General features: G+C 40.8%; 1 protein-coding gene and 1 pseudogene across 2 annotated transcripts; one reads left to right on the top strand and one right to left on the bottom strand.

Moving 5' to 3' along the window:
• Positions 1–744: 744 nt before the first annotated feature.
• On the bottom strand, positions 745–3,396 carry LOC143634299 (protein STAY-GREEN 1, chloroplastic-like). The gene is made up of 4 exons (XM_077102420.1): positions 3,292–3,396; positions 3,006–3,179; positions 1,164–1,331; positions 745–1,077 (listed from the first exon to the last, which is right to left on the bottom strand). The coding sequence occupies exons 1-4, from the start codon at positions 3,394–3,396 to the stop codon at positions 745–747; spliced, it is 780 nt and encodes a 259-aa protein (XP_076958535.1).
• Positions 3,397–21,838: 18,442 nt separating this feature from the next.
• On the top strand, positions 21,839–22,583 carry LOC143634289 (citrate-binding protein-like; annotated as a pseudogene). The gene is made up of 2 exons (XR_013153827.1): positions 21,839–22,106; positions 22,206–22,583. The product of XR_013153827.1 is annotated as a citrate-binding protein-like (transcript).
• Positions 22,584–23,156: the final 573 nt, after the last annotated feature.

Genomic DNA, 23,156 nt, shown 5'->3' with positions numbered 1-23,156 from the left:
AATTTTGCTTTAGAATACTACATAATTTTAACAATTTCAACTTTCAAACAACTGAACGTAGGGATGTATATGGTGTGGTTTGGTGCGGTTTTGGGGCACTAAAACTAAACACCGTCGGTTTTTGGCTTTTTGAAACCATTTGGTTTTGGATTTTTCGGTTTTTTGTTCGGTTTTTGTTTTGATTTTGGTTTTGGTTTTGGTTCGGTCTAAGTTGTTTCGGTTTGCATTTGAACTTGAAAATTTTAGTACTAAAGAAAATCGGGCGAAAATAATGAATCTAGGTAAAAATATTTTGTTAGTTATTAACTAATAGATCGACTATTGTACATTTAACCAAAAATATTTACTTTACATATTTATTAAATTCTCAAAAATTACTTGTAATAAAAAATAAAAATCTAGAAATTCAATTATGTTCGGTTTTCGGATTTTGTTACATGCAAACCTAAAACCGAACAGTAAGTTCGGTTTTTACAAATACATAAAACCAAATTGTCGTTTTTTAGGTTTGGATTTTTAGTTTCTTGGGTTCCGGATCTATTTTTTCGATTTCTTGTACACCCCTAACCGTCTGAACGTATGATCATTTTGGTTAGGAGATACCACCATTTAATAGTAAATAGTCCTTACTACTAAACAATAACTTAAATTTTGTTAAAAATATTATTGTTATTTCATTTTTCATCACCACAGCCTACACACACCATAGTCTACACACAGATAAACCAAATCAAAGAACCTTAATCAAAAATTTTGTTGCAACCACTTGTTGGTGTCATCACCATGTTGATTCTTCACAAGATCATGAGACCAAGGGATTGAACTCGTTGACGGGTAACAACATGAACATTCTTCTAGGCATGTTTTTGGTACCTCCCAATAGCTCGATCCCCCATCAACAATGGAGGATCTCAATGACGATGACGATGATGACGACGCTTCCATAAGTGGACCCCAACATTTAACTCGATTAAATTCTCGAACATTTGAGTGAAAGTAAACCCAAACTGAAGCTTCTTGCAACTCCGGGTAGTTCTTTAACAAATTCCCATCTCCATAAACAAACGCCTTTAGTACCTAACAACGATAATAAAAGCGTTTACGCTCATGAGTTTTCCGCTATGGAGTAATACTTGTAAAGGGGATTACTAAATACTAATTACCAAAGGGAGTTCTTTGGTGAAGATGAGGAACCTATGGTGACCACACAAGTCAAGTAGCAAATGGCCACCACTTATGTGACAATGAACATGAAGAGACATGTTCCCTTTCACTTTCCTCCATTCCGCTATCACTTCGTCTCTATATAACTTATTATACCAAGCTTGCAACTGTAAACACATAATCAGATAAAACAGTCACCGCTTAATTGCAAAATCGTCGACACGCATAGAACTAGCGCAAATTCTAAACTTGTGACCTTTTTCGTTAAAAATATGTCTTAGGATCCTAACAAAACATATGAATGTGAAGACGCATTTTTATACGGTGGTACATACTATAACCAAACTTAGTAAACCCTGAAAAGCTAGTGGTCCTTAAAGATTTGTTATTTTACGTACAAAATACCAACGTATATTCACCAATTATATGTTATTTTACATGCATGAAGATTTGCTATGCAACCCTTGACATGAGTCTTGATGTTAAAGTAAACATTTATAACTATAACACCGACAAAACAAAATGTGTTTTTTTATTAAATATAATTTAGTACATTATTGATTTTAAGGTTTGAGTCATATACAAATTAAATTAACGTATGAAATAAATAGTGTATCATAATGTAGGGTTGAGTTATAATAAGACGATTAGTTTTCCTAAGAAGGATATGATATAATCTTGTCCATTCATTTTCAAATTAAATGGTTGAGATTAGATTAGAGATATCATAAAGTGTATAACAAGGGTAGGGGCATAACAGGGATAACACATTTGTTGACTTTCTTTCTCCACATGCAGGGCACATGTTAAATACCCCCATCATTTTAAAACGCACATAACTTTTTTATACACATTTTTTTTCAAAACAATTTCACCATAATAACGAGTGTTTTTTTATCTTTTATGTGAGTACCATATTGCTATATAAAAATAAAAAAAAATTCGTGGGTTTTTTTACAAAGTGTGTTTACCAAAATTGTGTTTTACAAAATTGTGTTATACAAGTGTGTTTTATTTTTTCATAGTGTTTTTTGCATTGTGTTTTTTACATTGTGTAATTTAATTGTGTTTTTCATTTTGTTTTTGTCATTGTGTTTTTATTTTCATAGTGTTTATTCCATTGTGTTTTTTACATTGTGTCTTTTTCATTGTGTTTTTCATAGTGTTTTATTTTCCGACGAAATTTCCGAAGACTTTTCCAGCAAGGTGGTGGCGGTGGGTGGCGGTGGGCGGTGGTGGTTGTAGGAGATAAGTGAAAATTTAAGTGAGTTTTAATTAAGTGGGTTTTTGAAATTAAATTAAGTGGGTTTTCAATATTAAGGTATTAGACAAAAATACACTCCTTCCTAGCCTTCTTAGGATAATCAAACTTCCTATTTGATCTTTTTTCTTATAATGTAATATAGTTACAGTTTAGTGTAATTAAACTACAATGTAATTACATAATTTTACTACTTGTATATATAATTACACTACTTGATTCGCTCAGTTAGCACGTTAATTTAATTTATTCGTTATCTTAATAGTTTGATTTTTATATTTGTAATTAATGATTAAATCAACTTTGTTTAATAGTTTGATTTACCATGTAAAACCATAATTTATATTTGTAAAAATTTGAGTTTTTCTTAAAGTAATATATAAAAAATGACCAAAAGTTTATGTGGTTAACATGAACTCAGAACTGCTAAAAGTACAGAACTCAAATGCAACGTTTAAAACGATTGACCCTTCTTAAAGAAAAGTACAATCCTCTATTGTATAATGCACTAACTTATAAAACAACTAACAAACAAAAGCAAATCAATAATTCATCAACAAAAAATAATCAAATTAATTACCTGTGAATTATTGATGGTTTGAGAGATTGCTAGAGTCAATTTAGAAGTTATATCACTGTGTGTAAGTGTATATGTTCTTGAAAACTTCCCAGGATGCTTCTTGTCATCAACTCCTATAAACAACACCTTCAGTTTTGGTGCTTCAAATGTTGATGCTCCAAATAATCTTGCCACCTATATTATAAAAAAAACAAAAAAAAATATTCAAGATAAACTCAAATAAAAAATACCCATAAAGAAAATATTCAAAAAAAAAAAAGAGCAAAAAGTAATGATATTTATTAACAGGAACTAGGGTTTGATTGTTCTTGAAGTTTCTTGCATTGTTCTTGATAACAATGGTGTTTTGATGACTCTTATGTAGAAATGATGAATATATTAAGGAAGTCATTTGTTTCTACACAAACAATGAACACATATAGTGAGGATTATTGACATAATAATAATAATAATAATAATAAGTAAGATGCGTGAAGTGAGTTGAAGAGCGGCGTTTAAAGGAAGGTTACTTGAATGTTTGGTGAAGTTGACTTGTCTTCAATGGTGGGAGCCTAGTACATGACTAGGAGTGTATCAAGTGACATTTTTTTCTTTTTATAATAGACGTTGAACTCGGTTAAGTAGGTCCACAGCCTTAACACTGTGTTCCTAAGTTAACGTATGGAAAGAAAGGAAAATAAAGTGAAAGAAATCATGAAAAAAAAAGAGAAAAGAGTTATTGAAGAGGTAGGTCCCCGCAAAGCCCAGTTGGACCCGCAAGACTCACCTTGAAGAGGTACGTCTGCGCAAAGACCAACTGGATCCGCATGACCCACCATGCTCAGAGAGATGAAGACCTTATACGCAGTAAGCCAGCTGTTCCCGTAGGAAAGCCTCCCTTGGTACAGTACCCTGCCTGTCCCCGCAGCTGTGGGTACAAACCAAGAAGGAAGGCTACCCGCACTAACAGTAAGGCTACACGCATAAGGCACTAACTCTTATACTTTAGCAATGTCACCTGAAGAAGGAATGAGCAGGGCGGGAATATTCCCGCCCAAAAGAGCCAGTCCGTACGCTTCCAGAAGATCTTTTGTACTATACCTACCAAGGTATGGACAAATAGACAAGATCTGACAAAAGCAGCCCATGAACCAATCACAGGGTGACAGCTCACTGACAATAGTACGAGGAGGAGCACGCTCCAGTACAAAATGTCACTATCAGCCGCTGCCTACCCACCAACTCCCATCGTGGCACGAACGTAGCCCGTAGTTGGTGGAAAAGGAATATTATACAGCTGGCCGTACCTGCTTGGAAACCTACCTTCGGCTATAAATACTCCAACAACTTGGAACGGTATCATCATCTTTTCTCTGGCTATTGCTCTCTATATACACTTATATTCAGAGCAACCTAGTCTGATTCTCACGCCAGAGGGTGGTCACAAGGAGGAACCCCCCCCCCCCCCTTCTCAGTGACGAGCTTACGGTGTCTGTTTTGCAGGTTGAGAAGAATAACCATCTTTGTCGGACCTAACCCTCGAGGGAAACATCTACTTAACCCTAAGATTATCCTTAATCTGCCGGTGTCATATAGTGTTTCTTCATTGGCGCCATCCGTGCATTAAGCTAGAACTTACTCTTCTTTTTTTCAGTTTTTTCAAACTTCTGGAAAGATGGTTAAGGTCACTCCGATGCCAAAACCACCGAGTAACCAAGAAACTCCGGTAACCACAACCCCAGCTACTGGGGGGAACACCGGTGAATACACGATTGTTACGAACACTATCCCGGTTACCCAAGTCGGGGCAAGTGCAGTAAACAATCACCTCCTGGGGTTCATTGATACCCAGTTGGGGAAACAACAGACGAGACTTCCGCGACAAACACCAGAACAAGTTAAAGCTTGGGCGGAAGCACGTCAGAAAGAATTCCAAGCCGAGTTGGACGAACGTTTACGTTCACTCCAACAGGCCAATGACGAATTCAGAAGCACTAGACAACAGCTCAGCATGAGCAATGATTGCGAGTATGTGGATGATGAAGATTGGGAAGAATCTGACAGTGACGCAAACCCTCGTCATAAGGCGAAAGGGAAGCGTAGAGAAGCAGACTTCCACTCGAGAAGAAATTTCGAGGAAACCTTCAAACCAAAGAACACGGGGGGAAACCCACGTGACTTCTCCAAAACTTTCAGACCAACTGTTGCGAATGCGGGAACGTCCAAATTTGCAAGGGACATTGCGGAAGCGATCGCTCCAAAGAGTGCCAAACAGATGTCCAACATAGGCACTTATGATGGCATATCTGACCCGGACGACCACTTGAACAGATTTATAGCGGGGGCAACCGTCAGTAATTGGACGGAACCCACATGGTGTTACATGTTCTAGATGACGCTCGTCGGGGCAGCCAGAGCATGGTTTGATCGTCTACCGGTCCACCACATCTATGATTGGGCAGACTTCCAGCACAAGTTCAGCCAGCACTTCAGTCAACAAAGAAAATATACTGAAGAGCAATGGACGATCCTCAACTGCATCCGAGAGGAAGACGAATCTTTGCTAGACTTCATCACACGCTTCAACTCAAAGAAGCTAAGTCTGGGCACTATAAGCGAATATCTTGTTCGCGCCGCTTTCATCCAGGGCGCTGAGTACCCAGAGCTCATCCGCACGTTGACAGGTAAAGATGGCATGCCATCCACGTGGGATGCCATCATGACGGCAGCTAAACGCTTTGCCGAAACGGAGAAGCAACTGGGTAGAAATCTTCCCCAGAGCACAAACCTCTACACGCAGAGAACAAGAGAAAATAACGTCCGTACCGCCCGACAAAATAAAAAGAGGAAGCTCAGTATTTGGCAGTCAAGGATAAACTTTGACACCTCATCCAGCTCTCGCCCTCTCTTAGGCGGAAGGGACAACATACACTCGTCGAACCGGAATCCCAGATGGACGCCACTCACCGAAAGCGTCACCGAGATATTTGCCACCGAGAGGCTCCCATGGCCAAAGGCTCCAATAATCCGACAGCGTCAAAACGCTGATCATAGCAAATCCTGTGACTTCCACGGGACAAAAGACCACACCACTGAGGAATGCACATCCTTGAAGGATGTCGTCGAAACATTCGTCAAGGATGGGAAACTCACACACCTCGTGGCGTCAATCAAGAACGGAGGGAGGAAAGACAATCGGTACAAGGGCAATGGAAGGAAGCCTGTTGACATCAGCATTCACATGGTTCACGGCAACATCAGCGGAAGAAAACGAAGAACAACAGAGCCAAGTGCGTGGAAGGAAGCAGAAGTGCGCTTCCCGCGTGTGCCAGGGGGGGCCCAACAAAGAAGGCCTCATAGTCATCAAAAGCCAGCTGGGGCACTACATCACCTCCCGCACCCTTGCTGATAATGGCGCTTCGTCAACGGTCATGTATAGGCAGTTCTTTGACAGGTAAAGATGGCATGCCATCCACGTGGGATGCCATCATGACGGCAGCTAAACGCTTTGCCGAAACGGAGAAGCAACTGGGTAGAAATCTTCCCCAGAGCACAAACCTCTACACGCAGAGAACAAGAGAAAATAACGTCCGTACCGCCCGACAAAATAAAAAGAGGAAGCTCAGTATTTGGCAGTCAAGGATAAACTTTGACACCTCATCCAGCTCTCGCCCTCTCTTAGGCGGAAGGGACAACATACACTCGTCGAACCGGAATCCCAGATGGACGCCACTCACCGAAAGCGTCACCGAGATATTTGCCACCGAGAGGCTCCCATGGCCAAAGGCTCCAATAATCCGACAGCGTCAAAACGCTGATCATAGCAAATCCTGTGACTTCCACGGGACAAAAGACCACACCACTGAGGAATGCACATCCTTGAAGGATGTCGTCGAAACATTCGTCAAGGATGGGAAACTCACACACCTCGTGGCGTCAATCAAGAACGGAGGGAGGAAAGACAATCGGTACAAGGGCAATGGAAGGAAGCCTGTTGACATCAGCATTCACATGGTTCACGGCAACATCAGCGGAAGAAAACGAAGAACAACAGAGCCAAGTGCGTGGAAGGAAGCAGAAGTGCGCTTCCCGCGTGTGCCAGGGGGGGCCCAACAAAGAAGGCCTCATAGTCATCAAAAGCCAGCTGGGGCACTACATCACCTCCCGCACCCTTGCTGATAATGGCGCTTCGTCAACGGTCATGTATAGGCAGTTCTTCGACAAGCTAGGAACAGTTTACGCCTCGATGGAAGGGTTCGACGACAGCACAAACACCCCCTTGGGAATCCTATCTTTCCCCGTCACTCTCACGGACGGGAAGTACTCCCGCACAGAAGAAGTTGACTTCGTCGTAATGAGGAAGCCACACCACACATACGACATTCTCTTCGGGAGAGATGGGATGGCAAGATTTAATGTCGTGGTGTCTTCGGTCCATGGTATGATGGGATGGCCAACAGCTGAGGGCGTCGCGATGATCACGGGCATTCCCCAGGTATGCATCGCATCCGTCTCATCTAAACTCAAACCAAAAATGGCTAAACCAACCATCTCTGAGCCAGAAGAATGGGCCTTCAATGGCAAATACCCTGACCAGGCTGTTACCATTGGCCCAACGATCACTAATCCCACACGCACCTTACACAAACGCTTGTTGCAAAAAAAGGCTGACGTCTTCGCGTGGACACCAGCTGACATGACTGGTGTACCTCGAAGTAAGGCTGAGCATAAGCTCAAGTGTGACCCGGCGTTTACACCGGTCATACAAAAGCGTCGCGTAATGGGTGCTGAGCAGGCTAACGCGTGTAGAACCCAAGTCAAGGAACTCCTTGACGCAGGCATCATACGCGTTAGTAAATATCAAACATGGGTTGCAAATCCCGTCATGGTACCAAAATCCAACAAACAATGGCGCATGTGCATAGATTTTAAAGACCTAAACAAAGCATGCCCCAAGGATTGTTACCCGTTACCCGAAATTGACCTTAAGGTAGATTCATTAGCACCGTTTCGCCTTAAATGTTTCCTTGATGCGTATAAAGGGTATCATCAAATCCACATGGCTGTTGACGATCAAGATAAAACCGCATTTCGGACACCCGATGGCACATTTTGTTACCAAATGATGCCATTCGGACTAAAGAATGCCGGATCCACATACCAACGCCTGATGGACAAAGAGTTTCATGCCCAAATCGGGAGGAACTTGGAAGTTTACATGGATAACTTGGTCATCAAAAGCCTCGAGCCAGAGGCGATGTTGAAAGACATCGAAGAAACTTTCAACACGCTCAGAAAGATAAACATGAAGCTCAACCCGAGCAAGTGTTCCTTTGGGATGGTAGAAGGGAAGTTCTTAGGGGTCATCGTTACCAAAGATGGCTTCAGAGCGAACCCTAAAAAGGTCGAAGCCATTATGAAAATGGAATCACCTGCTACCATCAAACAGGCTCAGACACTGAATGGACGACTAGTCGCACTTAACCGCTTTTTAGCAAACCATGCGGATAGGTCGTTCCCATTCGTGTCAACATTGAGAAATTGCTTGAAGAAAACGCACTTCCGCTGGACACCAGAAGCGGAAGCAGCTTTTCAAGGGATTCGGTCACGCTTGATCGAACTCCCAACGCTCATAGCACCAGAAGTGGGGGAGGAATTAATTCTCTACCTCTCCGGAACAGGCAGAGCAACCGGGGCAGTCTTACTAGTAGAACGAAAAGGCATCCAGATACCCATCTACTATGTAAGCCGCGTCTTAACAGACGTGGAATCCCGGTACTCCACCCTGGAGAAATTAGTCTTAGCGCTTGTACAGGCTTCACGCAGGCTAAGACGATATTTCCAAGGCCACCCAATCACCATTCTCACCAACTTCAAACTTGCAAACGTTCTAGGCAAACCCGAGTTGTCAGGGCGCCTAGCCAAATGGGCAATTGAGTTGGGAGAATACGCGATAAAGTACAAGCCAAGACCAGCCATAAAAGGCCAGGTCTTGGCGACTTTATTGCAGAAGTCCCCGCTTCGCGGGAAAAAGAGTGCCAGGAAGAGGCTCAACCCTCTCCAACACAAGACATTAACGATGTCTGGCGACTCTATTCTGATGGAGCAGCCAACAACGAAGGTTCAGGCGCATGGTTGAAACTAACTAACCCATCAGGCCAAGAATACACTTACGCTATTCGGCTGGATTTCCCAAGTACGAATAACGAAGCGGAGTACGAAGCATTCTTGGCCGGATTAAGAATTGCGCGTAAGATGGGGGTGAAAAACGGGACGTACACAGCCGTGAACGACACAATGGTCCTGTACCTCGCACAAGCAAAAACCCTTATGCGCGATTTCAACGATTGCAAAGTTGTGCACATAAAGCGAAGCGAAAACAAATCTGCGGATGCGTTAAGAAAGCTTGCATCGTTAGCCTTCACCCACTTGGGAAAGGACATCCGCGTTGAACTCCTTGGAGCACCATTAGTCCCGCACAAAGAAATTTGTGTAATCCAAACCGGTACGGAAACATGGATGACGCCAATCATAAATTACCTTGCGACGGGTGTACTACCAGAGTCAAAGACACAGGCAAGAAAGATACGCTGTAAATCACTAAACTATCAACTCGTTGATGACATACTTTACAGGCGTAATTTTCTTGGCCCACTTCTCAGATGCGTTGACGACCAGGATGCCGACTACCTCGTAAGGGAAGTACACGAAGGCATCTGTGGGATACACGCAGGTCCACGCGCAGTTGTAGCTAAGCTAAACAACGCGGGATACTTTTGGCCGGGGATGCACACGGATGAGCTGGCCTACATCAGAAAATGTAGGTCCTGCCAGCTCTACGCACCCAACACGCATCGCCCGAAGAACGAACTTGTTCCAGTCACTTCTTCATGGCCATTCCAGAAGTGGGCCATCGATGTGACGGGCCCATTTCCTACAGCAGCAGGGAACGTTCAGTTCCTAGTGGTAGCCATCGACTACTTCACCAAGTGGATAGAAGCAAAACCCTTAGCCCAAACAACCGCAAAACATATCAAAAAATTTATTTGGGAATTTATTATTTGTCGTTTTGGACTTCCACAGAATTTGGTGAGCGATAACGGCACCAACTTTGCTGACCAGAAGCTACAAAAGTGGCTGAAAGAGCTTCAAATCACCCACACCTTTGCCTCAGTGGCACACCCGCAGGGTAATGGTGAGGTGGAAAGAGTAAACAAGAGCATCGTCGACGGCATAAAGAAAGGACTCTTAGAGCATAGATCCGGCTGGGTGGACGAAGTTCACATGTCATTTGGGCAAACAGAACGCTGAAAAAGGCAAGCCATGGTTCCAATCGAAGCCATGGTTCCAATCGAGATTGGTCTACCCTCACCTATGGCACTGGAGCCATGGTTCTAATCGAGATTGGTCTACCCTCACCAAGAGTCATAACTCAACCAGAAGACAATGATGCGGAAAGACGGTTAGACCTTATGCTAACCGAAGAGCGCAGAGACTTAGCCGCAGCGCGTGAAGAGAACTACAAGCGACAAATGCAAAAGTACTACAACACGCGTGTGAAACTCTGCAACTTCAATGTCGAAGACTACATACTGCGTAACAACGAGGCTTCGAACTAGGAGCGCCCAGGAAAGCTGGCCCCGATCTGGGAAGGGCCATACATTATTAAAGAAGTTCTGGGAAAGGGCGCATACTGGCTCGAAAGGCTCGATGGCACCCCCATCCCAAGAACATGGAATGGAGCTCAATTACGCAGATACTACATGTAGATCAATTCCAAACTTGTAACGAACAGGCCTAGAGCCACTTCTAATGGAAATGATTCTCCTTATCACATTGATGTTGATAGCCTTACCTTTATACTTATGAACTGACCACACTGATATGCCGGTATTCACCGCATAAATAAGTGAGGGAGGAAGTAAGTCGTTGCGTGTGGAAAGCGGCACAACCCGCATAAACACAAAAACAGTAAAAATTTCTAAGGGGAAGATGAGGAAAACCTTCACGCTGGTCAGACATAGATGAAGTTTGGCCATCCTACTAAATGAAAATGACGGTCCTACCCGCACAATCATGATAGAGGAAACAGAACATCAACCTATTATCTGACATGCATCGAAAGGTTAACTTATTCAAAACACTTAGAAAACTGCTAAGTTAAACTAAAATATGCATGAGCAAATCATATAATGTTTACAAGGCAAGGCGTTAACAAAACATTTATATTCACATTAAAAGCTGTTCAAACATTAAAAAATGGCTAGGTATCTACCCGCCTACAAAAAGTACAAATTTATCCTAACAACTTGGAGGATTCTGAAGATTCAGGCTTCGGGACCACTTCCTCCAAACCCACTTGAACCCGCACCATCAGTCGGCTGCGGCGGTTCGAGGAAAGCTTTGAGAACAGCTAGACCGTCATCAGCAGCAGCAACTTCATTAACCTTCTCCACAACCGGATGAGAGAAAGCAGCATACTGGTTCACAGCTTGGTCATAGGCAGCTTCAGTGTCAACATCGTGTAGAGGAAATTTGGAAGGCGGGATGCCTTTCTCTGCAAATCCTAGACCAAGCAAGAAACCAGCTTTCTCTCCATCCTCATGAGAAGCGTTGAGGGCTGCACTCATGGCATCATCATAGGATGTGTTCGCGAAAATCCGATGCACAACCTACACAAAAAAAAAAACTTTTCTAAGTATAAAGAAAAAAGCAAAAAGCAAAGAATAATTGGGCTGTGCATACCTGCGGCAACGCTTCTCGTAGAAGCCAATATTTATTAGACAAGGATTCTTGAAGGGTAGCTTGAGCTTGATCGCATGCGCGTTCGGTCTCATTCTTATTAAGGTTGGCAAGCAACACTTCCTTGGCAGCAGCCTCCTCAACGCTTTTAAACTTGCGCTCAGTGCGATCAAGCACACCCTTCTGATCCAAGAGCTCCTGTAGCTTCTTGGCATCCTCCAAAGCCAAAGCCTCATGAGCCTGCTGAAGCTTCTCCAGTTTGGCTTTCAGTTCTTCATTCTCAGCTCGTAGAGGCTCAGCAACGGCTTCAGCTTTTGTGGCTCTTTCAGTGGCATTATGCGTCGTTTCCTTAGCCAACCTAAGTTGTTCATTAACAACTTGAGTAGCCTTGGAACGGGCCTCATGCCTGGCTTGGATTTCGGCCTCAAGATCCTTGAAGGCCTTCTCTTTCTCAGCAGCGGTGGCGGCAAGCTTCTTGTTCTCCTCCCGCAGCGATCGCACCTGAGCCCCCTCCAAGCTACGAGCAGTCTTTAACTTATCGTTTTCACGACAAAGTAATTCAACACGCGGCTGCATCCGGGCGAGTAGAATTCGGAGCTCGGTGGACAACCGGCCTTCCTGGTAACTAACCATGGCCTCCCCCAATGCACCACTTGGAGCGGCATGGCGCGCCCAGTCGACGCAGTCTGCAGCCGTCCTGAGAGTTGTCCCTCGGCGGATATTCCACCTTGGGGCATAGACCTCATTGGAATCCGAAACTGCGAAAACAGAAAACAGTTAGGAAAAAATGACAAGGATGGATAACAGGCCAAAGTAACCCCACGCACCTGTAGGGTCGATAACAGGCCGATAGCCGCTAAACCCATCACCTGAACCTAAAGGATATCCATCCAAGAGGTCAAGGAGATGGGAAGGAGGCAAAGATTGGACTCCCTCATCAACAGAGGTAAGTCTAGAGGTCCCAACTCTAAACATACCTGAAGAACCGGCCAAAGACGAGGTAGTCGCTGACGCCGAGTGTGACACTGTAGAAGCCACTGAGGTAGAGACCATCGGAGATGAACTCATAACCGTGGTAGACGCTGCGGATGAGCTCACAGAAAAAGTCACCGCCGGTCCGGTGAATGATGTAGCAAAGATGGCACTGACGGCCGGCGATGAATTTGAACTGCTCAACGCAGCAACAAAAGTGGACGTCATCGTCGGCACAGCAGCCACGACAGACGACGTCATAACCGGAACAGTTGCTTCAACAGTATAAGCAACTGAACCAGTACCAGAAACAGGCGCAGCCGCCTGGGTCATCGCCTCGGATAGGTTGACCAAACCTATCGTCGTGGGTCCTGAACTAGCTCCTCCCGCACCAATTTCTTTAAAAACAGATAAGTCCACTCCTGCATAAAGAACAAAGATATAAAAAACAAATGCGGAAGGAAATGCGGAAAAGGTACACAAAAAGTATACTTACTGGTTTTCTTGATCTTGAAAGCCCTGACAGGCGGAGATGAACCCGATGAAACTGGCCTCTTCACGCCAGTTACCTTCGCAATGGTCTCGTCACCACCACCAAGGTTCCCCGCCGCCTCCTCACTTTCAGTCTCGGAATCAGACTGATTCCCCAGGTCAACGAAGGTTGCAACCTTCGTTTTGCCCTTCACGCCAGCAGCCTTCTTTTTCCTTACGATAAAAGGCCCATCTGCGGATCCCTCATCAGAAGATGACAAGATCAGAGGAATTCCAGCAGAAGTTTGAGCATGAAGAGGACGAGGATTAAAGAACTCCTTACCTGGCCGAGTGGCGCTTAAAATCTCGTGGCCTGGCGGGTAGACCTCTACGAATCTATCCGCAGTCTGCTCCAAAATGGGCAACTCGTTCTCATCAAGGTCACGAGTACCCAACCGCGCGGGACCACCAGCCTCCCACGGGTGCAAGAGCGACTGTAAGTTGTTCCCTTCTGAAATAAAAACGATAAAAATGTTAGAAGGAAATCCTAAACCAACACAAAAGACGGAGCATACAATAAGGAATATAGTTCAAACCGTATTCAAGAACGATGGGTATTTTCGGCGTCCCAGACCCGGCATCCTTCCACACGCGGCTCATCCCAAGCATGACCATCCCAGACTCCGCGAAGCGATAAACAGGAGTCCGAATCTGGGAAATCTTGGTGAACCATTCCGTCTCCTGGTAATTGGAGGCCGGAAGGTTGGGAAGTGCCCTCCCATTCTTGAACATCATCGCGATGGGAACGACACGAGCAGAAATGTAGAAAAACTCCCGCTTCCAAGAACGAAGACTACGCTCAGTAGCGCAGATCTTCAAACCCTTGATCCGAGTGACAAGGGTATACCAACCCTGGATGCACCTCCAAGTATAGAAGGTCATCAGGCGGTCGACTCGAGGCTCGATACTCAAAATACGGCACACCCATTCGAAATGGCGAACTTTGGCAATTGCCATTGGGTGCACCTCTGTCAGATGAACACCGTGTTTCTCCAAAACACGGTATACGAACTTCGTTAATGGGAATCTTAGATTCCCATATAGGAAGAACGAAGCGTAAACCCCTATCTTGCCCTTAGGGGCATCGTACACCGTCTAGTGGGCCTCCGGGAACTCTGGCTCATAGGGCTCCAGCATGAACTTCTTGACGATGTAATGGTATACATCGACAGAAAGAGTACACTGACACTCGCCAGCAGTACTCTTATCGTCCTTATCGGACGTGGACGTTGGGTTCTCGAGGTAAACGTCGGACTCCTCGACGTTAACCTCCGGGTCATGAGTAGAAGAAGACATTATTTAAATGTTAAAAGATGAAAGAAAGCGGTTTCAGGAGAATGTTAGCCGGAAAATATGAGTATTCGCCGGAAATCGCTTAAAAGGAAAAGGAGAGTGAAGTGAAGATAATTGACGAAATGCACCCTCTCCCCCTTATATACTCATCGCAATGAATGCGATGAATTTAATGCGGATGAGAGAGAAAGCGCAGGCGCAATGCCACGGCGACACGTGTGGATAAAGCAAGCTGGCAACAGGTGTCGGAATGGCGCGTGCAATGAAACTCGCGCCCACGCGCCTGAAAAAGCGTCCTGATTGACTACATGCTGTCACGTCGTCATAACTTCCTGCACATCCTGAAACCGTCAGAAGACGCCAACGTCCCTTCAACCGTTTGGACTGTCCTTATCCTTTCACCAACTCTTCGAATTCCAAAAGGATTCAAAAAGATTCAAAAATAAGAGGGAATATACCCCCTTACTTGGAAAGCAAGAAACCATAAGACAAGTGCGGGTACAGTGTCAAGGCGAAACCCTTCACATACTTAGCACTTGCAGGGAATTGAAGCCAAGAAGATCGATCTTATGGGCCATGCTTGCGGAAAGAGAAATAACACCCCCGCATGGCGGGAACGTTGAGAACTAGATTGTTTGAAGCTCCAAGGTGGAATTGGTTGTTTAACATAACTGATCACTATGTCTAAAACTACCAAAACCTCGTGGAGAATCTACAAGTGAAACTCAACGCTCCCGACTTGCGAAGAGGTTACACCTACCCGCATCATACCCAAAGATCGGGCAGAAAAGTCGGGAATTTTCTGCAAGTGACATTAGGAAAACCGCGGGAAGAATCCCCACGGAGAACCTTAAAAAACGAAAATCCCTCTTTAAAACCCCTTGCTTAAAGTCCAAATGTTCCCCTCACTTATTAACAATTCATGAGAACAACCATGGACTGGGGGGACTTGAAGAGGTAGGTCCCCGCAAAGCCCAGTTGGACCCGCAAGACTCATCTTGAAGAGGTACGTCTGCGCAAAGACCAACTGGATCCGCAGGACCCACCATGCTCAGAGAGATGAAGACCTTACACGCAGTAAGCCAGCTGTTCCCGTAGGAAAGCCTCCCTTGGTACAGTACCCTGCCTGTCCCCGCAGCTGTGGGTACAAGCCAAGAAGGAAGGCTACCCGCACTAACAGTAAGGCTACACGCATAAGGCACTAACTCTTATACTTCAGCAATGTCACCTGAAGAAGGAATGAGCAGGGCGGGAAAGAGCCAGTCCGTACGCTTTCAGAAGATCTTTTGTACTATACCTACCAAGGTATAGACAAATAGACAAGATCTGACAAAAGCAGCCCATGAACCAATCACAGGGTGACAGCTCACTGACAATAGTACGAGGAGGAGCACGCTCCAGTACAAAATTTCACTATCAGCCGCTGCCTACCCACCAACTCCCATCGTGGCACGAACATAGCCCGTAGTTGGTGGAAAAGGAATATTATACAGCTGGCTGTACCTGCTTGGAAACCTACCTTCGGCTATAAATACTCCAACACCTTGGAACGGTATCATCATCTTCTCTCTCGCTATTTCTCTCTATATATACTTATATTCAGAGCAACCTAGTCTGATTCTCACACCGGAGGGTGGTCACAAGGAGGAACCCCCCCCCCCCTTCTCAGTGACGAGCTTACGGTGTCTGTTTTGCAGGTTGAGAAGAATAACCATCTTTGCCAGACATAACCCTCGTGGGAAACATCTACTTAACCCTAAGATTATCCTTAATCTGCCGGGGTCATATAGTGTTTCTTCAGTTATAATTACCTTATTACACTCATCTTGTTTATTTGGTAATAAGTTACAACTCACATTATCCAAACCAACCACATTTCATGGAGAGAATGGGACGCTATACATGTTCATTATAATAAGTTTTTAGTTCAATTATTTATTAATCTAATTTTGGTTTTTTCCATAGCAATGGAGACATTGTTTGGGTTGGGTTTTCTCATTCAATAATGGAGATCGATTTATTGCATTTTCATTCGGTGCCTAGATCAAATACAACTTGATCCTCATTTTAAAGGAAGAACGAGGTTTTAGCATGCAAAAATAAGAAGACTAGTATGAGATTACAGAGGTTGGAGAGTTATGACTTGTATATTCCCTCATGAAATATTAATTGGCATATACTATTAAACTTTAGGCAAGCGAATCAAGAATACGAACACAATATTAGTAGAACTCTCTACGACTCTTTTATTAAGAAAATGACAAACAAGAAAAACTTAATAATTATATCTAACACATTGAACCTAGGGTATATATAAACCCACGGTTCCAATCCTAACCTATTTCAAATACATAATTTGAAACCAAATACAATTAGGATTAAAGATAAGACTAATTTATCTTATAATAAATAAACTAATTATTATATTGAATATTTTTCAAGATTCTAAGAGCTTTCAATCCGGTTTGTTATAATAATAAACTAATTATTATATTGAATATTTTTCAAGATTCTAAGAGCTTTCAATCCGGTTTAGTGTTGGACACGTTTAACATATATCATCTCTAATTGCATAATTCTCCAAAGCATACTTAAAGAGCACTATACATTATACATTAAAAACTTGTATTTTTGAGAAAATTTACAATTGTTTAGTTTTAGAGAAGGTTATATAGTTTTTTTTTTTTATATTTTAGAGTGAAAATTTAATCGTGTTATAGAGAAAGTATCTATTAAATCATAACCTCCTATATAAAACAACACTAGGCGCCATACTGTAGGCCAATTAAAAGTAGGATGCATTATTTCATTATTTGTATTCTATATTCATCTAATTTCATTATTTAGGGGTCCATTAATCATACAGTTACGGGTCCTTTTCTTTTCAAAATGGTCGGTTTTTAATTCTATTTGTGATCACGTCCTTTACAATGTGCACGAAACCGTAATAATCGAAAATTTGAAAAAAGCGACCATTTGATTTTATGGTTCTTAAAAAGTAGATTTTGGGTTTGGTTTCGGTTTTGCCATTATTAAAATTCGAAAAAGGCTTAACTGAAAAAAGCTTAACTGAACCATAACAAAGGATTATAGACTTCCATTTCCTTGTTATAAAAAACAGTCACCTTCCACAAGTCAAAAAAATTAAAATCAAATGCCAACCTTATTGATAACCAGCGGCATAAACCTACTTTGATTTCCTCAACTGGACTGCTATATGACAAATCAGAGATAAAAGGTTTTGCATATTTTTACAGTTCTTCAAGGTCAACAACTAATGCACCGAGTACGATCCTAGATGTAGTACAGTTAGCCTACAACTTTTAAAAATGATCAAGATTAGAAACATTAATTTTTTTGCTTCAAACCCCGGTTCGGGGTACACCATGCTAATGTACCTTGTATTTTGACTACTTACTTTTCTCGTATTTTATCATATTCTATTTATTTTTATTTAGTAGCAAAACTTTTAAGACTTACCTACATTAAAAATGAGTTAAACTTAAATGGGTCAAAGGGTTAAACGCACCCCTTTACTTGTGCACAATAGCGCATCTCCACGTGTTCTTCAACTATCACTATCAGTAATATTAGTTCATAATGTCAGTTCGGATTACAAAGCTTACACTCACATATTGGGTTAAAACCTTAATAATTAAACATGCAATTAACTGGAATATAGATGCTCACATATCAGGTATTACAATACAAACTTGTCTTCAAATCTACTACTCCTTACTTTCATTTTTAAGTCCTTTATGAACCAAAAAATGTAACTGAATTACGAAGTTACCAAATTACCCTGATTTAGTTGCGTAATTTGACAAATCACATTTACTAAAATATACATAACTCTTTATTTTACCATAAAACACATATAAAAACATTTTTATATTTTGAATTATGTAGTCGTTTGAATAAATTTATTTGTTTCAACCTGTGTTGCACACGGGTGGCTATAACCTAACTATGTATATATATATATATATAATGGTTCAAATAAAAAGAAAGAGTTTCCTAAGAATGGTAAGAACCAATAGATTTTTGACAAGTGGCATTACAACCTATGGCGAAAGAACAATTCTAAGAAACTATGTCGGTTGTAGTGGTGAAAGAGTAATTATAGAAAACTATGTCGGTTTTTGGTAATTTCAAATCTCAACCATTGATTAACATGATCCAATGGCTGTGATTTATTCTTAGTCTTCCTAGAAAATTATTTCTTTTTAGTATAACCCTTCCCTATATATATATATATATATATATATATATATATATATATACTAGTAGGTGAGCCCGCGCATTGCGGCGAGGACACAGTATGAACTCATTTCTGTATGAGCTGGGTTTGTGGCGGAGACACGACGGAAATTTGATGGCATCAGTATGGTACGTAAATGAACTCTAGTTTTCAATAGGTTAACGCAAGAGATCTTAGTGGAGCTTGAGTAAAAACAACGGTAATGAGACAAAGAATTTGAGTTGTCTTTAAGGTCAACACAAGACAATTAAAAAGGCGGTGCTCATTTATTTAGCTTTTCAACTATCTCACGATATACTGTATAGTATTCCTGATAGCTTTCTTATTTGTTTACTATACAACCCAAAGATATTCTATATGTTGGTCATCCACATTTTTTTAACCAATGTCTTATTTGAGGCAACGATTGTGTTTACATGTAATCTGCATTGAGCATCACATGAACTGTTTTCCAATAAGGTAAAAGCAAACGAACAACCATTTGTAATAGCCTCTCTTTGGAGATTTTGCATTAATCAATACATTATGTTTACTTTTGGTATGCATCAAGCATCACATGAGCCTTGCTCAAATTGTCAAATGAAATGACAATTAAACTTGTGGTGTTATTCTACAAGCTTATACCACTAAATAAAGGTTTACAGCACCACTTACATAAAGTGACCAAAAGATACTATTGTATATTGAGTGTCTTAGTGAGTGTGCATAGCCCCTAAGTTCTTAGGTGGGTCATTTGGCAACTGGACCAATCGCTTCGCTAGTTGATTTTTTTAAGGATGTAAAAGAGTCGAGTTGCTCATAAACAACTACTCAAAATACGAGCACAAGCCTAAAAATAAACTCACTTAACAAACAAGGACAAGTGTGGCTCGCTAGGCTAGAGAAGCCTATTATTTATATGTATATTTTTTAATACAATACTAAATATAAACTATAAACTATATATATTATTAAGATTATGTTAAGAATAACTAAAATTATTGCATGTGTAGAATAATATTTGATTATACATTCAGGTTATTACAACTTCGTCCAAAGTCAACTTCTTATTACAAATTGTGTATTCTGACTTTGGAAAGGTGACGGATGTACCATTCAAGTTATTACAACTTCGTCCAAAGTCAATAACCGCTAGTTTATACCCGATTTAAAGATGCTCGCATATGTAAATCGTGATGGTTTCAAATGCCAAGTCTCACAATAGAAACAAACAACCCTACGCCAAACATTGACGAAAGGTAGTACATAATAATGTTGTTCGTAATTCATAATTAACTATTTAGTGGGTCAACCCAATTTGTTAGACCCGTTTCGGAACCTGACGAATTATCTACTATTACAATTGCATACAAAAGCTCTTTAAATCCCTCCTTAGCCACAATAAAATGAACAACATATGGGGCTGAAGCAAAATGGTCCATCTGCATCCTTTTTAATATACAAAACTGCCAAAACAAAAGTCCTTCATGTTTATATAAATTTGTTGGTTTCATCATTTATCTTTGAAAATCAACTAAGCATTCTTTATGTTAACTTTTGGTAACTAAATTACGCCATAACTATCGTTATAAACTTCAATTACGTTTACTGAAAAGTTAATAAAAAGTCAAAGTCAACTCACCATGTGAGCCAACGTCCACCGCAAACAGTGTACCATGTAAAAGAAAATAATGGGCTAAATAAAGTAAAATAAAATACCCAAATGTGCCAAAGCCAAAATAGTTTAAATTTTCCAAAAATGTGAGAACGAAACAGATGATTGATGAAAAGATTGGAAACCCGCTTTAATGACTATCTTAAATTGATGACCGACTTCAAAACTGATGATATTTAAAGCATTCAATTAATTTAATCATAACTAAACGGGTCGTTTTGTATCTCTGGATGTTTGATTGTTAATGCGTTCGCCGGAGATGTAAGCAGGATAGTCGCCCTAATTTGCCATAGACTTAACAGGCCATTTAATGTAAGAGCGTCTTAACAAAGAGAAAACAGGAGATGAAAAGCCTCCTATCTGTATTATAAGATAATAATAAGATAAGATTAGTTCACTCTACTTTTTATCAAGTCAAGTTAAACAATAAATGGACAACAAAAAATTTAAGAGAACAATTTTAAAAGAGACGGCGTTAACCTTTTAGTTGTAGTTAGGGCTGTCACTTTTACCTGAAACCCGACCCGAAAAAACCCGTACCCGAACCCGAACTAACCCGACTCGAAGAACCCAAACCCGAGAAAAGACTAACCCGAACCCAAACCGAAGTAATTCGGGTTGGTTCTTGGGTTTGATTTAGAAGATTTTGGTCAACCTAGAAAAACCCGAATAAACTTTTAGTTTTGAAATTAAATATATTTGTATATATAATAGTTAAGTCTTAGTCACTAAAGGTTATCAAAATCTGGCTCTAATAGAATGTTGTCATTCTAACTATTATGGATCGATTGTTTATTAAAAATTTATGAATTCCGTTTATTACTAATAGCAACCATAATCGAACAACCAAATCACGCCCGATTGAATACGGTTATGGTTCGAGTAAGTTTTACTCTTCTTTTGAATTGTTTTATCAAGTTAGGTTAATTTATTATTTGATTATATGTGTTACAAGCAAAGAAGAATATTTTGTTTTAATTTTACCATTATAGTTTTTAAAAAAAATTTGGTTTGTGTTTTTTTTAGGATACACGAAACCCGATTAACCCGACCCGAAAAAACCCAAACCCGAATTACCCGAACCCGAAAAACCCGTGAGATATTTGGGTCGGGTTTCGGGTCAAGATTTAAAACTTTGAAACCCGAATAACCCGACCCGAAAAACTCGAAACCCGAAGAACACCCCTAGTTGTAGTTGATTATTTCTTTTACTATTTTAATTAATTGTTAGTCAGAATATGTGTTTGATAGTAAATGACTATATTACAATATTGGGGAATAATAATATATATACCACCATTGAAATATTTTTTTTACAAAAACTAAATAAAAGTTTAAATTGATAATGCCATCAATATATATCACCATAACCATTGCCATCTAAAGAGCTAAGAAAAAAAAATGAATTCTCCTATATCTTTTGAGCTATGTGTATTATGTGTTTCTCTTGATATACATGACCATAGGGTGTGAACCCATTGACACCACCCTGTGGTTTGTATCACTCCCAATTAATTACTCTAATTTCGAAATCCAAAGGCCTTATGATGTTCCACTCGAGCAAAGATATGGTTTTTCCAAAGGAGTTCACAAGCTTTGGGTGATCAAGACCGACAAACCTCACTCAATAACCAGCAATACGCGTGCACGCTCCGAGATTCGCATTCAAGTAAATCTTTTCTCTTTATTTTGATATGCATGTTAACTATGTATACATGTCACTCCATATAGACTAATAAATAGTTTCATTTTTTTGTCTTGTATGAAGGGTTATGACTACTCTTCGGGTGTCTGGCAGTTCGAAGCATATGGGTATGTGCCTTGTGGGACAAGAGGGGTGTCCGTCATGCAAGTGTTTGGGTCGAAACCCCCACATGCTTAGAGTGTATAATACCAGTCTTTTTTATTACAAGGGTCCTATGATTCTTTCTAAATTATATAATAGATGGTTTCGTCTAAATGTTACCCATGATGTCGAACGAAACAACGTTAAAGTTTACATAGATGGGGTCTTCAAGCACGAGGGACGTGGACGCGGTGGAACATCCCATTATTTCAAGTGCGGAGTCTACACACAGGATCATCCTTCGTTCTATATGGAGTCTCGTTGGAAAGATATCAAGATATTTAAAAGATATAATTAGTGTTCGAATTCTCTTAGGTTATGGTTCGAACATAGGATCACACTACATATGCTTTTGTTCCTATATGTTCCAATGAAATGAGAAGTGGCATGCTTTTATGCTTTTGATAATGAAATGTTAAAAAATAAAAATCAAATAAAAAAGATTTATTCTATATACATAGCTTTTGATAATGGTCAGGCTATACAAGGCAAACTCCATTTTTGTTTTGTCTTTTTTTCCTAATTGTATTTCTTAGTCCAACTTTATTATTGTTTTGTCATGTTACTTACTAGCTTTAAAACCCGTATAATACACAGAATACTTAAGTATTAAATAATAAGAATAATAAAAATGACAATGAGTACATAGTGTTTGTGGAAAAGATGCATAACATTTATACTAATAGTTATACTATTTATGCAAAAAAGTTTTGTGTTTACAATTACGAATTTGAAAAAGAATCTTTGTACACAATATTTAAAGTTATATTCATAGTTTTTCCATCTTTATCTAACTTATAACACATTTAAATCTAAAATAAATAATTAGCATCGATTAACAATTTTATAAACTTAAAATAGAATGTTATTTGT

This window comes from Bidens hawaiensis, unplaced genomic scaffold, assembly GCF_021521415.1.
Source record: "Bidens hawaiensis isolate Kalapana, Puna unplaced genomic scaffold, B.hawaiensis_p1.1 tig00007041_1, whole genome shotgun sequence".
Taxonomy (NCBI): domain Eukaryota; kingdom Viridiplantae; phylum Streptophyta; class Magnoliopsida; order Asterales; family Asteraceae; genus Bidens; species Bidens hawaiensis.
The sequence above is the reverse complement of the archived record's forward strand: the minus strand, read 5'-3'. Positions and strand labels throughout refer to the sequence as shown.